At 36.3% G+C, this 12,239-nt stretch overlaps 1 protein-coding gene across 1 annotated transcript in view; it reads left to right on the top strand.

Moving 5' to 3' along the window:
- The window catches only part of LOC142352294 (xaa-Pro dipeptidase-like), a 453,762-nt gene that overhangs the window by 439,284 nt on the left and 2,239 nt on the right, over window positions 1–12,239 (top strand). The window contains exons 2-6 of the mRNA XM_075404811.1: window positions 4,441–4,919; window positions 5,234–5,441; window positions 8,829–8,932; window positions 9,449–9,611; window positions 9,926–10,163. Coding sequence (XP_075260926.1) covers window positions 4,449–4,919; window positions 5,234–5,441; window positions 8,829–8,932; window positions 9,449–9,611; window positions 9,926–10,163 — 1,184 coding nt within the window. The 5' untranslated portion in view covers window positions 4,441–4,448. The remainder of the gene's footprint in view (window positions 1–4,440; window positions 4,920–5,233; window positions 5,442–8,828; window positions 8,933–9,448; window positions 9,612–9,925; window positions 10,164–12,239) is intronic.

Here is a 12,239-nt window from a genome sequence, read left to right as displayed (position 1 = left end):
ATGCGGATCTATCTATTTTGGGCAAACCAGCCGGCATGTTACCAAAAAGATATCACAACATCAAGTGAAGGATTCACAGACGGGTCAACATCTGGTTGAATGTCGTGGCGCCACGAATGGCATTGAATGGGAAATTCTGGACGCCTGTCGGACAGTACAAAAGCGAATGACTATCAAAGCTATATACATCAGCAAGCAAAAGCCGGCACTAAACACACGTGATGAATATAGTGGGCGGGAACTCACGCTAATATACTTGTTCAAATCAAAACTGACTAGATAGGAATAAATAGGGCAAAAAACATTTGCAAAACCTTCACATGAGGGATAATTAGGGCTAGACCATATTTGGAAAAACCCTAGAAATACAAAAACATGACCAAAATCGAAAAATCCGGAATAGGAATGTTTTAAAAGAAATTGATAACAAATGTAAATATGGGTTGTAAATAGACTAAGTAGTGTATATAGGAAAAAAGTTTCACTTTAATATTTTAGAATAGCTCCTTGAAGTGTTTTAATGGTGGTCTCAGACAAATGTAAATGCGTATTCATTTTACCCTTTAACAATTTGTGAAACAGTTTAACCTGACAATGAACGTAAAGTTCAAAAACCTTTGTTTTAAATATCGGAAGTATTTTTTAATTTGACATATTGGTTTCTTTTACATTTATCCATGAGGAGAAGAACTGAAAATTCTGCGACCTAAATAATCGGAAGCCTGTGGAATTAGAGATGACTACAAGAGGTTCAGTTAAGAGGCTCCCATCCATACATTTCGATTTTGTTAAACTTAAATTGTAACAATATTTCTTCGAGCTGAGTTTAAGTTGTAATTTCTAATTTCAACTATTTGCAACCTTTCAAATTTTGCAAAAGGATTGGGATAAGATTTGAAGAACCCAGTTAACTTTAAGGGATTTTATAGATATCTGAACGTCATTGTCAAGAAGTTAGATCAAACTTATGCACTTTTGTGATGTAACCAGTTGTATTCAAAGGCCCCTAAACTGGAGTAGGGAATATTTTATCAATAAGGAGAAGCACTGAAAAATTCGTCGACCAAAAATTTGGAAGCCTCTGGAATTAGAGATGACTATAATTGCACACAAAAGTACATCCAAGAGTTATATGGCCCTGTCTTTAAAATTATGTTGTTGTTGTTGTGACTTTTCGGCATCAAGCCGAGGGGATTGCTCCCATAAGTTTTGGTCTTGATTCAACTATTTTCTGCACTCGGAGCAATCACAGAAAATGGTCCATGTACACACTACTCTTTCGTTGAAGTTCAACATCAGACGGTCCCACATGAAAGACAGAATACGTCTTTTGAGTCCCAAAGGCTGGGAAAAGTCTATCTCTTCAGGCAGATTGTTGGCAACTTTGGCAGTTCGAAAGTAAAAGTTCTCTCTGAATTTCTCGGTTCTCAGTTTTGGAAGTTTGAACAATCTGCTTTTAACTCTACCATATTGGTGTTCATAGGTTTCTATCATTGGAAGTGCGTCTTCTTTATCATGGTACAGTTTAGACAATAGAAGTAAATCATTGAGTTGCAGAAACATAGGAAGCGGAAGTAATGCAGTGTTTATAGTTGCAAACACTGCATATACAATGCAGTGTTTATAGTTATAATTCTCATGAAGCAGCTCAGAAAGAGCTACAGTGCCTTGTCTTTAAAATTATTTACAATGCAGTGTTGCCTATGTTTATATTGCTCATGAAGCATCTCTATTAGAGCTATAGTGCCTTGTCTTTGAAATTATATACGATGCAGTGATGCCATATTTGGAAAAACCTAGAAATACAAAAACATGACCAAAATCGAAAAATCCGGAATAGGAATGTTTTTAAAGAAATTGATAACAAATGTAAATATGGGTTGTAAATAGACTAAGTAGTGTATATAGGAAAAAAGTTTCACTTTAATATTTTAGAATAGCTCCTTGAAGTGTTTTAATGGTGGTCTCAGACAAATGTAAATGCGTATTCATTTTACCCTTTAACAATTTGTGAAACAGTTTAACCTGACAATGAACGTAAAGTTCAAAAACCTTTGTTTTAAATATCGGAAGTATTTTTTAATTTGACATATTGGTTTCTTTTACATTTATCCATGAGGAGAAGAACTGAAAATTCTGCGAGTTTCCAGATGCAGACAAAAAACAATCCTGACAGCTTGTGCCTTTCGAAGAATGAGGTTCAACTGTAAGTTTTTCTGGCAAAAGTTTTAAAAATTGTTCCAAATATCAAAAACCTAAGTTTGTAATTTCGTTGCAAGCTAGGATTTTTCGCATTTTTGACAAAATTTTCTGAACTGTTTCATTTTTCGCATTTTTGACAAAATTTTCTGAACTGTTTCATATTTCCGTGTTTTTACGATTAGTAAATACTGGGGTCTTTCCCATTATAGCCCCCCCCCCCCCCCAGCTTAGTGGTCAGATAACCTATAGCCCCCCCCCCCCCAATCATGGTATTTATACCATAATGGGGGGCTATAATTTTATGGGGGGCTATAATGGGAAAGACCCAAATATTGAAACGATTTCGCAACAACAAGGGTCGCTGAATTTAAACCCCGCAACAATAAAATTTATATATAATCGACTATTCAATTAGAATAACAATGCGGAGACAAAAAATAGTTGAAGACAAACAAGTCAATGCGAGAGTCAGTAGTTTAGAAGAAAATTATAGACAAAAAATGACTATCTTGAAGACCAGATAGTTTAAAAAAGACGAAAGTTAAAACGTCACGTATTTAGATCAAGACCCCAGAGATAGAGAAATCTTGTGCTCGTGGTCTTGTGCTGGTTTTGAACACAGAGTTAATGCGTGGAATTGGTAATACTGAGGGGTACCAACTATTCACTTCAAAGGACTTTGAGGAGTTGCGACAGAAATTTGACCAAAACATTGCGAAAACGCTAAAGAAAATGCAACAGAAAAAATGAGTTAAAAAGAAACAAATAAGACGACTGATTCGTTCAAGAACTGGCCTGCTAAATCTCCAGATCATTATTGGAGGAGAATTATCACAGGCATTCAAAAGAAGAACAATTAATTAAATTCGGAACTGCGTTGTTTGTAGAATTAAATTCAGTATCTGGCCAAAAACTTCAGAATGAAGGACACAATATTTTTCACACAGAACGGAACCAAAGCTGAGCTAAAAAAAACTAAAGCCACTGAACTGGCTTTTTAAGTTTTAAACTTGAAAAAAGAATCGCCCTGCTTTGCTCTACAATATACCTCTGCCTCGAAGGTGCTTATCAAAAAGCACTGTAACAAATGAAATTTTCTGTCACACCCAAAACTGGTGGCGAAGAAGCATTCAAGACGATTCACCGGGTACGTCCAATCCTGACGAAAAGAAGACTGCTTTAGCATTGGGTCGGATGAAGCTGATTAATAAAGAGAACTCAAATTGAAATATTTAATGTTTGACTATGAAGTGAGTGGTACGCATCAGTCGTATGTAGAAAAAAGCCGAAAAACTTTGGTTTCAACATCAAAAATATCCAAATTTTAATTTTTTTTATTATGGCTGATACTAGGGGGAAAGTAATCAAAGAGTTAAAATAGACATTTGACAAAACAAAACGGGAGTTTCGATCGATAGCTTTATCGTGGTAATTTACCTGAGTCAAAACTGATAAGTCTGTTTTAACGTATCAGTATTGACTGAGGTGAATTACCACCGTGTTGGAATCAGTATTGAACACGGATTCAAGCACTTGGATCTCATTCAACCATAAAAAATGTTCTTACCACTGAATTGAGTCTTGAATTTACAGACTTCTGCCTTATCTTATTAATGAGCATTTTTTGTAGTTTCAGGTACCACGCTCAATCAGTAAAGAAACTAAGTTAAGAAATGCCCCTCCCCAACTTTGGGTGAATATTGGCTGTTTCGAGGTCCTCCCAGCACTACGTCTTTATAAAGCGTTTCGTATTTTAATCTATCAATAAAATAAAAATATTACACACAAACATCAGTTGAGAACAATAAAAAATAAAAGATAGAAAACTATTGAAAACAAAGAAATAGCGCAGATAGATGAGTCAAACTAACAGTCTCGCTCCAGCAACAGCTCCCATTGAAAATTTTTACATCAAAGTATGTTTTGTTGAACCTGGATTCCCAAAGTCCGTTGGACTTCATGTCCAATCTTGCATCATCATCAGTTGACGTTGGTTTAAGATCAAAGGTCTTCCCTTGTAACGGCTGAAGATGAACTTCGACCTCAACATCATGAAAGACATTACTTAACAGATTCGGAAAGGAATCGCGAATTTCATTAGGTGCAGTAAACGATATAATAAATTGCGTTAAGGCAGGAGGATTACTCCGAACGCAAATCTGGCTTGCTTCTGGAACCAGGAAAATCCATCTACTAAGGATTTTTTATCTGAAGCTTTATGAAATGTGATATTTGCAGAATCCATTATGGTTGCATACTCGCTCAGTAGCGAGACTTTGTCTGTGCCGATGAAGCTATTTACCAAGAATCGACTGAGGCTTTCCGAGGAACTTGCGTCTAAAGTGTCCCGGAAAGCTTTTGTTTTCCTTGAAGGAGGAAAAGAGACTTTTAGAGGAAATACATCAGATGCAGCCTATGTATTTCGTCAGGAGTCAAACTTCCATTGGTGCTTTGGTGTAACGGAATCAGATTTTTATGGCGCTATTCACGTCAAAACATGCAAAGCTATCTTATTTATTCCTAAACTGCACCCTGACTATGAAATCTGGGATGGAAAAATTCACGACCTTGAGCACTTCAAAACCAAGTATGAAGTTGACGAAGTTCATTATATTTGCGATATGGTAAACGTGTTAAAATCAGCAGCAGATGAATTGCTTTTGTTGCGTGGATATAATACAGACAGCGGAAGGTACAACGAACCGGCTTCTTTTGAAGTAAGTAGATATTAGTACAAAAAAATAACTAATTCTCCTGCAAATCTTGCATTATAATATACATTTTTTGGTCTAAGTTTTGTCTGAGGGTCAGACAGGCATGTTGAGCTTTCCAATTATCATCAAATGATTAGGGATCTTTTCTGCTGCAATAGTTTACTTATTGTTGTACTGTGTTCTGTGTAAAATATAGCATGAGGGTGTGAGTGATGTGAAGGTTTTTTGCCAACTAAGCAGTGGATGGATGAGAAAGATCAAACAAAAACTCGGGGAAAGCGTATATCACCTCAACTTTACAAATAAGGGATTCACAGGGAATCGAGAACTTCAAAACGGATCTGGACCTTCTCTACCCAGCTATCAGTGAGCTGAGAGTTTTTAAAACACCTGAAGAAATTGAAGTGATCCGCTATGCGAACAAGATCAGCAGTGAGGCACACAGGGCAGTGATGCAGAGCATAAAACCGGGACTGTTTGAATATCAAATGGAGAGTCTGTTTCAGCATCACACATACGCCAAAGGTACAGGAATTCTTGTGAAAGATTCAGTCTTTTTGATAGTGCTCATCAACCAAGAGGAAGCTTCATCTGTTCAAATTATTGTTGTCTTTCAGTTCAACTTGGCTCTCATCGCGCTTAAAGTTATTAATTGCTATCAAACAAAGTTTGTAGCAAGTATATTAGTTGTGTTGGTCTTTCTTGCAATTTTCTCGAACTACCGACTTTTCGTGTGATAGTTTTTTCGTCTGACCATTTGATTTTTTTGTCACCCAATACGGGATAGAAAGCCCAGAGGTCATTAAGTTGCCGAGCAGTTTTCTACGACTCGAGGAGGAGTAATAGAGAAGCGTTTTTTAAATCAATTTTATTGGAGTGAATTTTGAAGCAGTAAATGAAACGCGTGAAAAAAGAGGTGGTTTGGTTGCTGAACAAAATTGAAGAGCGGAGAGAAAAGTGGTTTTTTGTTCATACCACTGTATTGCAGAGAGCGAGAAATTGAGGTGTGGAAAAAATTTTCCCAGCGACCGATTTTATGTTCACATGCGGCTTTTTAATTTCAATTTTTTCCTATTTTTTTGGATAAGAGGATTGATTAAATACTGTCGAATAAGCAATTATTGTAAACGTGTCTTTTTTATGCAGATTTGGGGTCTTTCACTTTATAGACCCCCAACAGTTTAGTGGTCAGATAACCTACAGCCCCGCTCAATCATGGTATTTATACCATAATGGGGGGTCTATAGTGAGAAGGACCCGCAGATTTTTTGCTTGACCGGTTTTGCACGTTTCTTATAGAATAATCTTTGACTTTTTGAGTGACTTTTTCACGCACCTCTTGATTTTTGAGTGGTTTCAATTGCTCCAACTCCAAATTAAATTGGTTGTTGAAACAAAACCGATTGTTAGAGATACAAGAACAAGGTCCGAGTGGTTACTGCCTCTACCGAGGTGAAGTGAGTGAACTCGGGAGGTTGGGGTTCGAACCCTACCTTCGTCTGATGTATTGGCACCCATAATGAAAAATATACGCCCGTCTGTCATTCGAGAGCAATTTTTCCAACGTTAGTCGGTTTATGTTTTTAATATTTCATTAACTTTTGGTTTGTTTTGCAGAGTTTTGAAGGATTTTGGTAGTTGATGTTTTATGCTAATTTGGTAGTTTTTCAGCTATTTTGCCGCTTTTTAGGTGATTTTTCTATTATTGTTTTGTTTTACTGCTTTATGTGGGATTTGAAAGGAAGCCTATTACTTAAGGAGTGTTTAGATACCAGTTGAATACTTTTTTTGGTATATAAGTTTTTTTTTAATTCAGAAATACGAGAAATTTTGAACTAATTTTCCTAATTTTTTTTCAGTTCTTCGTTTTTCCATAATCATCGACAAGTTTTTTAGCCCATTATGAGCAGTCAATTGTTTTGCGAGCATTTCTGTACTCTTAGAAAGAGTTTATTCTTGTCTTGTTGTGCCATTGTAATATTTAAAACTTCCTAAAGTTTTTATTTTAGAATTCAAGCTGTTTTTAAGAGCTTTTTTCATGACTGGACATCAAATATTACATAAATTGTCACGAGTGGTTTTAGTTTGTACTAGTTTATTTGGCGGAATAGTTTCTTGGGAGAGACGCTCTTTGAGTCGTTTCTGGAATTATTCTGGTTATGTCATTTCTCTTAGCCGCACTAGTCTCTCGTGGAAGATATTACGTAGACATTGAATATTAAATCATGGTAAGGGCCAGTTTTTTTCGCAGTTCAGTCCCCCTCACTTTACCTCTCTTCACACACACCACCCACACTCCACCAAATCCCCTGCCAAGTTTTGCCATTTACATTCTGTTGAGTTTCAACCTGGGTTTGTTTGAATTTAGAGATGTAATTCTTAGTTCTTAGCTTTTTGAGATACTCATGCAGTCGAATTGCTTCTGAATAAGGAAATGACTGGTAGGAAAATAGCCAAATTTAGCACTGAAGATTAAGAGTTTATTTTGGATGCTTTTATTTAGATCATAAGGTGACTTTCTGATTTTAAACATTTTGAATTGCTTTTGAATATACTTGTACGGCGAGAAAAAAATCGTAAAAAGCAAACCCACGAGACTTTAACACCAAACCATGTATGCTATCAATGTTGAGTGTTGATTGTTGCTGGTTGGTTTTGAGTAAAAACAGACCCAACATTTTAAATAACCACTGTGGACCTTTAATATGGATAGCAACTGTAACTCTCGTTCAAGGAAAAAAGGCAAAATCAATAGAATCAGGATAAAACAATGAAGCCCGGGCGTCAAGACGTTTGCATTAAGTCATCAAAATATCTCAGAGTATACTGCTAATTGATATTATTATTACGCTTATAGTCCTCTTATACAGAGGCTGAATCGTTATTTTTATCGAATCTAACAAAACTGCGGATTGGTTTAACACTTTTGACTCTGTTTCAATCCCAAAGTGGGGCAGTTGGGTCAACGGTGGCTATTTTCTGAGCCCTTGGTGGCTATGTTTTTAATTTTCTCGATTTTGAGGTTCATTATGTACTTAAATTAAAATTCTTTTATGGCACGGAATTCATTAATGAAACTCGAGACGAGGTCTTCGTTTACAAAAGAGCAAGTTCTTAGCCCTGCAAGTTGTTAATTTACAAAACCTGTATTAGCAAACGGTGTCAGGACAATTTACCCAATGCCATTATACCCAATTCCATTATACCCAATGCCATTATATCCATTGTCAAAATACCCAATGCCATTATACCCAAATCACAATACTATTATGCTGCCGACAATCATAGCTGTTTCCTTTGTGCGCATAGTCGTCTGTACTATCGTTTGCTTGGCTAAAATTGATAATTCAACAGTCAGTGAAACTGCTGACCCACACAGGAAAGACAAAGACTCTTCCGTCTCAAACGCAAGATGAGCGACAATGAAACAGATGAAAGAACTCTTCATTTTTCTAAACTTATATCGGATCTATTCTGTCCCCCAGTGTTTTTATGACCCCCAGTTGCAAACTATATGTTGTTATATAGCACGTTACTATGTAAGAAAATAGCACATGCGCCTGGGGGTCATGAAAATGTATGTTCACTAAGCTGGGGGGGGGGGGGGGCGAAACAGAAGAAATACCTTACAGCTTTTAGCTTATAAAAGCTTAGCTTTATACCAACAATCCTAACAGATTGAAACAAGCAGCGAAGAGAAAAAACCGGAAAATGAGAAAGATGCGTAAAAAGCAGCAGTTACCGACATCAGGAACAAGAGAAATTTTTGTATATTTACATATTTTCTGCCTGTTTTGATTATTATTAATATGCAGGCTTGAGGTTTAAAATTATACTTTAATTGCAGTGTAGAAGTGCTGAGATTTCACAAGTTTAAATGAAAATATGACTTATATGAATAATTTTATTTAGGGGGTGCAAGACATGTTTGCTACACGTGCATTGCAGCATCTGGAAACAATGCTGCAATTCTTCACTATGGACACGCTGCTGAACCCAATAGCAAACAAATACAGGTGATTTGTTTGAGCCCTGTTACTATACTCATCTAGTGGCTGTATAACAACGGATTTCTTTTTCTTCCAACCCTACTGAGTAGTTGGGGAACTATATGCTCAATTGATTAATTGCTCTTGAACGAAGTTCATAGCAATTATGTTAACGTGTTGGTCTTTTTTATGCAAATTTTTCGCGTGACCATTTTGCGCTTTACTTCTAAAACATTCTTTGACTTCTCAAGTGACTTTTTCACGCTTTCGATAACTGTGCGGTGATCATTGCAAGTAATCAAAACCACACATTTTTTCACAGGTCCAGAAAATCTTATAACTTTTGCAGAGCGTCTCTGTACAAACGCGCAGCGAAATTTGAGTTCTAGGAGATTTAGGGACCACTTCGTTTTCCCACTATAACAGGACGGGTGAAACTTTTCATAGACTTTAACCCCTCAAATTTGCGACTTCGCCCGTTTTTGTGTCAGGGCTCGTGTTACTCGTCCAGACGCATGATATTGGAAAAGTAAATAATTTTAGGATGGTGACATGTGTATGTTTGACATGGGTGCTGAGTACTACTGTTACTGCTCAGACATCTCTTGCTCATTCCCTGCTAATGGAAAGTTTACACCACAACAGTCAGGCATCTACAATGCAGTGCTGAAGGCTAACAGGGCTGTAATGGACGCAGTCAAACCAGGTTTGAAACCTTAATTTAAGCCCCCCCCCCCCCCCCCCCTGAACAAATGATCGGAACAAATAGCATAAATAAAGTTTTTTGTTATCTACGATTATCTAAATTTTTAATGTACGAGTTTTAAAATGTCACATTTCGGAAACTTCATTTCGAAAAAATAAATATATCTTTTACCTCAAAAAAGTCTCAATTGGTTTCGACAAAACATCTCGTAGATGCTATGTAGAAAGCATTTTGGCTTCGTAGAAAGCATTTGTTTTAGTTTCTCCATGTATAATTACTGCAAAACTAACTACGCGTTTGTCTTTTTGAATTAGGCGTTTTGTGGACAGACATGCATCTTCTCTCCGAAAAAGTTCTGCTAGCCGAATTGAAAGAGATGGAGTTAGTTGTGGGTGATGTTGACGAAATGATGGCGGCCAGAATTGGCGCTGTTTTTATGCCTCATGGTTTGGGACATTTCATCGGAATTGATACTCATGATGTTCATGGCTATCCGGATGATGCACCCACAAGATCGAGTCTACCAGGGCTGAAAAGTCTGCGTACTGCCAGGTATTAAGATACTTGTGAAACAGATAGTTAAGATTTTTGCTGAATTTTTTTTTGGGGCAGCGTTGTCTGACTTGCTATTTATATGGTTAGCAGTACTAAAACAAACTGTAGACCTATCTACTAGTAACAATTGTCAAAAAGCATTTGTCTAATTTAAAAATTTCGCAATATTGTCGTTTTTCAATTCATTTATGCAGAGTAACTGATATTTTTTTATAGGTAGCAAATAACGAGAATTATGTGTGGAATCAGAGCTAAATTCACGCTTCGTTTTGCTCCTTTCTTGATTTTGCTAACACTGAAACACTTCTTTTCCAGCTAATTATTACCAAGGAGAAAATGATCTGTAGCAAATAAGAGCAGGCATAGTTTGGGTAATGAGGTACAACAATCCGAGTTTTGGTTTTCTAACAGTTCGTGGACAAAGTGCAGTTTTATAGAGATTGGTTTTTTAATAGCCGCTCTCGGTTTCTCAGCGGGCTATTATAGCACTCCTATTTTTACAATTCACAAAATTTGAATTGTTTAGGGGCGCTGTGTTTTTTTAAAATGTTTTCACACATTTTTCAATGACTTTGATTTTTCAGAACGGGATAAACAGGTAAAGCCCAGTGGGCGTTAAGTTTCATTAGATGCTCAAAGTGGGCTCTAGTAGTTTTTCAGGTGCTTAGAGTGGTGCAGCTGCTGGCATGGCCTTAATATAAGGTTAAAAGGTCATTTTTAGGAGTTTTTGGGCTCAAAATGGTGCAATTTTTCATGTTTTTGGTGATTTTTTTTCAGTTATTTGTTTGATTAGTCTTAGGTACAGGTTTTTAATAGTTGATGAAGTTCTTTTGGGAGACAAAATTACTTGTTATGGCCTTTTTGTGAGCTATATGTTTAGGTACTATAAACAGAAACACGCAAAATGATACTAGTTTTGCATTTTTTTCCAATTTTTTTTGAAAATCTGTCATTTTTTGAGTTTTTCCTGCCCCAGAGACCACTGAATCTCCTTTAAGGTTTGATAATAGGGCACTGCATAGTTTCTAGCAACGACAAAAGGGTTTTCAACATTTTAATGTCTCGAATTTCAGCATTCTTTGATAAAATCTGCAATTTTTTTTAAGTTTTCCTATAATTTTTGTCAATTTTTGATATTTGTCCATTCTCAAGTGACCGATAACCTATTCCACGGTCTGATGCAAACTTATTGCATGGTTGTTAGTGTCAATGGAACGGTTTTCAACATCTTAACATTTCGAATTTTAGAGTTTTTATAGTTTTTTTTTGAAAATTTGATTCAGTTTTTCTTGCCTCAGTAGCCAGGTAACCTCCTCCAGGGTTTGATTTAATGTTAGTACATAGTTGCTAGGAGGCAATGGAATGTTTTTCTACATTTTAATTGAACGAATTGCTTTAAAAATTAAAAAAAATATTGCATATCGATCTATGAGCCAATGAATTTTCTAACGCTTGGAATTGGGTTAATGGATAGCCTCTAGAGAAATGATTCTAAAGTTAATAATATCACGATTTTCAGCAACATTTCAAAAACAATTTCAAAATTTTTTCTGTCATTTTCTGAGTTAATCGATCTTCAAGGGCCAATGAATTTTTTCATGTCTTACAGATAAAATCCTGGACGGATTTCAGAGACAAAATTGGCTTTGAACATATTTTTGAAAGTTTTAAAGGGATCAATTTTTGCCTGCGGGGAAAAGGCTTCAAGAGTTTTAGCAATAAGTATGTTTTTGTTTAGTTTTTAATAGCCGCACAGCGATAGCTGGGGCTATTATTGGCCTTCTCTTGGTTTTTTTTATTTCGTCGTCATGATTTTTGTTACGACCATATGACGTCACAGCCACTTTTTGTTCATTCGTTCATGCAATTTCAACTGAATTGCATGTGTGACGTCATCTTTCGCTCTTTGTGGAGCGAGTTTTTTTGTTCATGCGCGTGATTAAATTTTTGGTCACACTTGACTTATCTCTGTCTCAAAAATGACTTCCTCACTTTGAAATTGACTTTTATTTACTTTAATTCAAAGAGATAAGGTCAAATGGGTGTGTGTCACTCTAAATGAAGGTTATTTGA

This window comes from Convolutriloba macropyga, chromosome 13, assembly GCF_964194025.1.
Source record: "Convolutriloba macropyga chromosome 13, txConMacr16.3, whole genome shotgun sequence".
Taxonomy (NCBI): domain Eukaryota; kingdom Metazoa; phylum Xenacoelomorpha; order Acoela; family Convolutidae; genus Convolutriloba; species Convolutriloba macropyga.
This window is presented reverse-complemented; position numbering and strand designations above follow the sequence as displayed.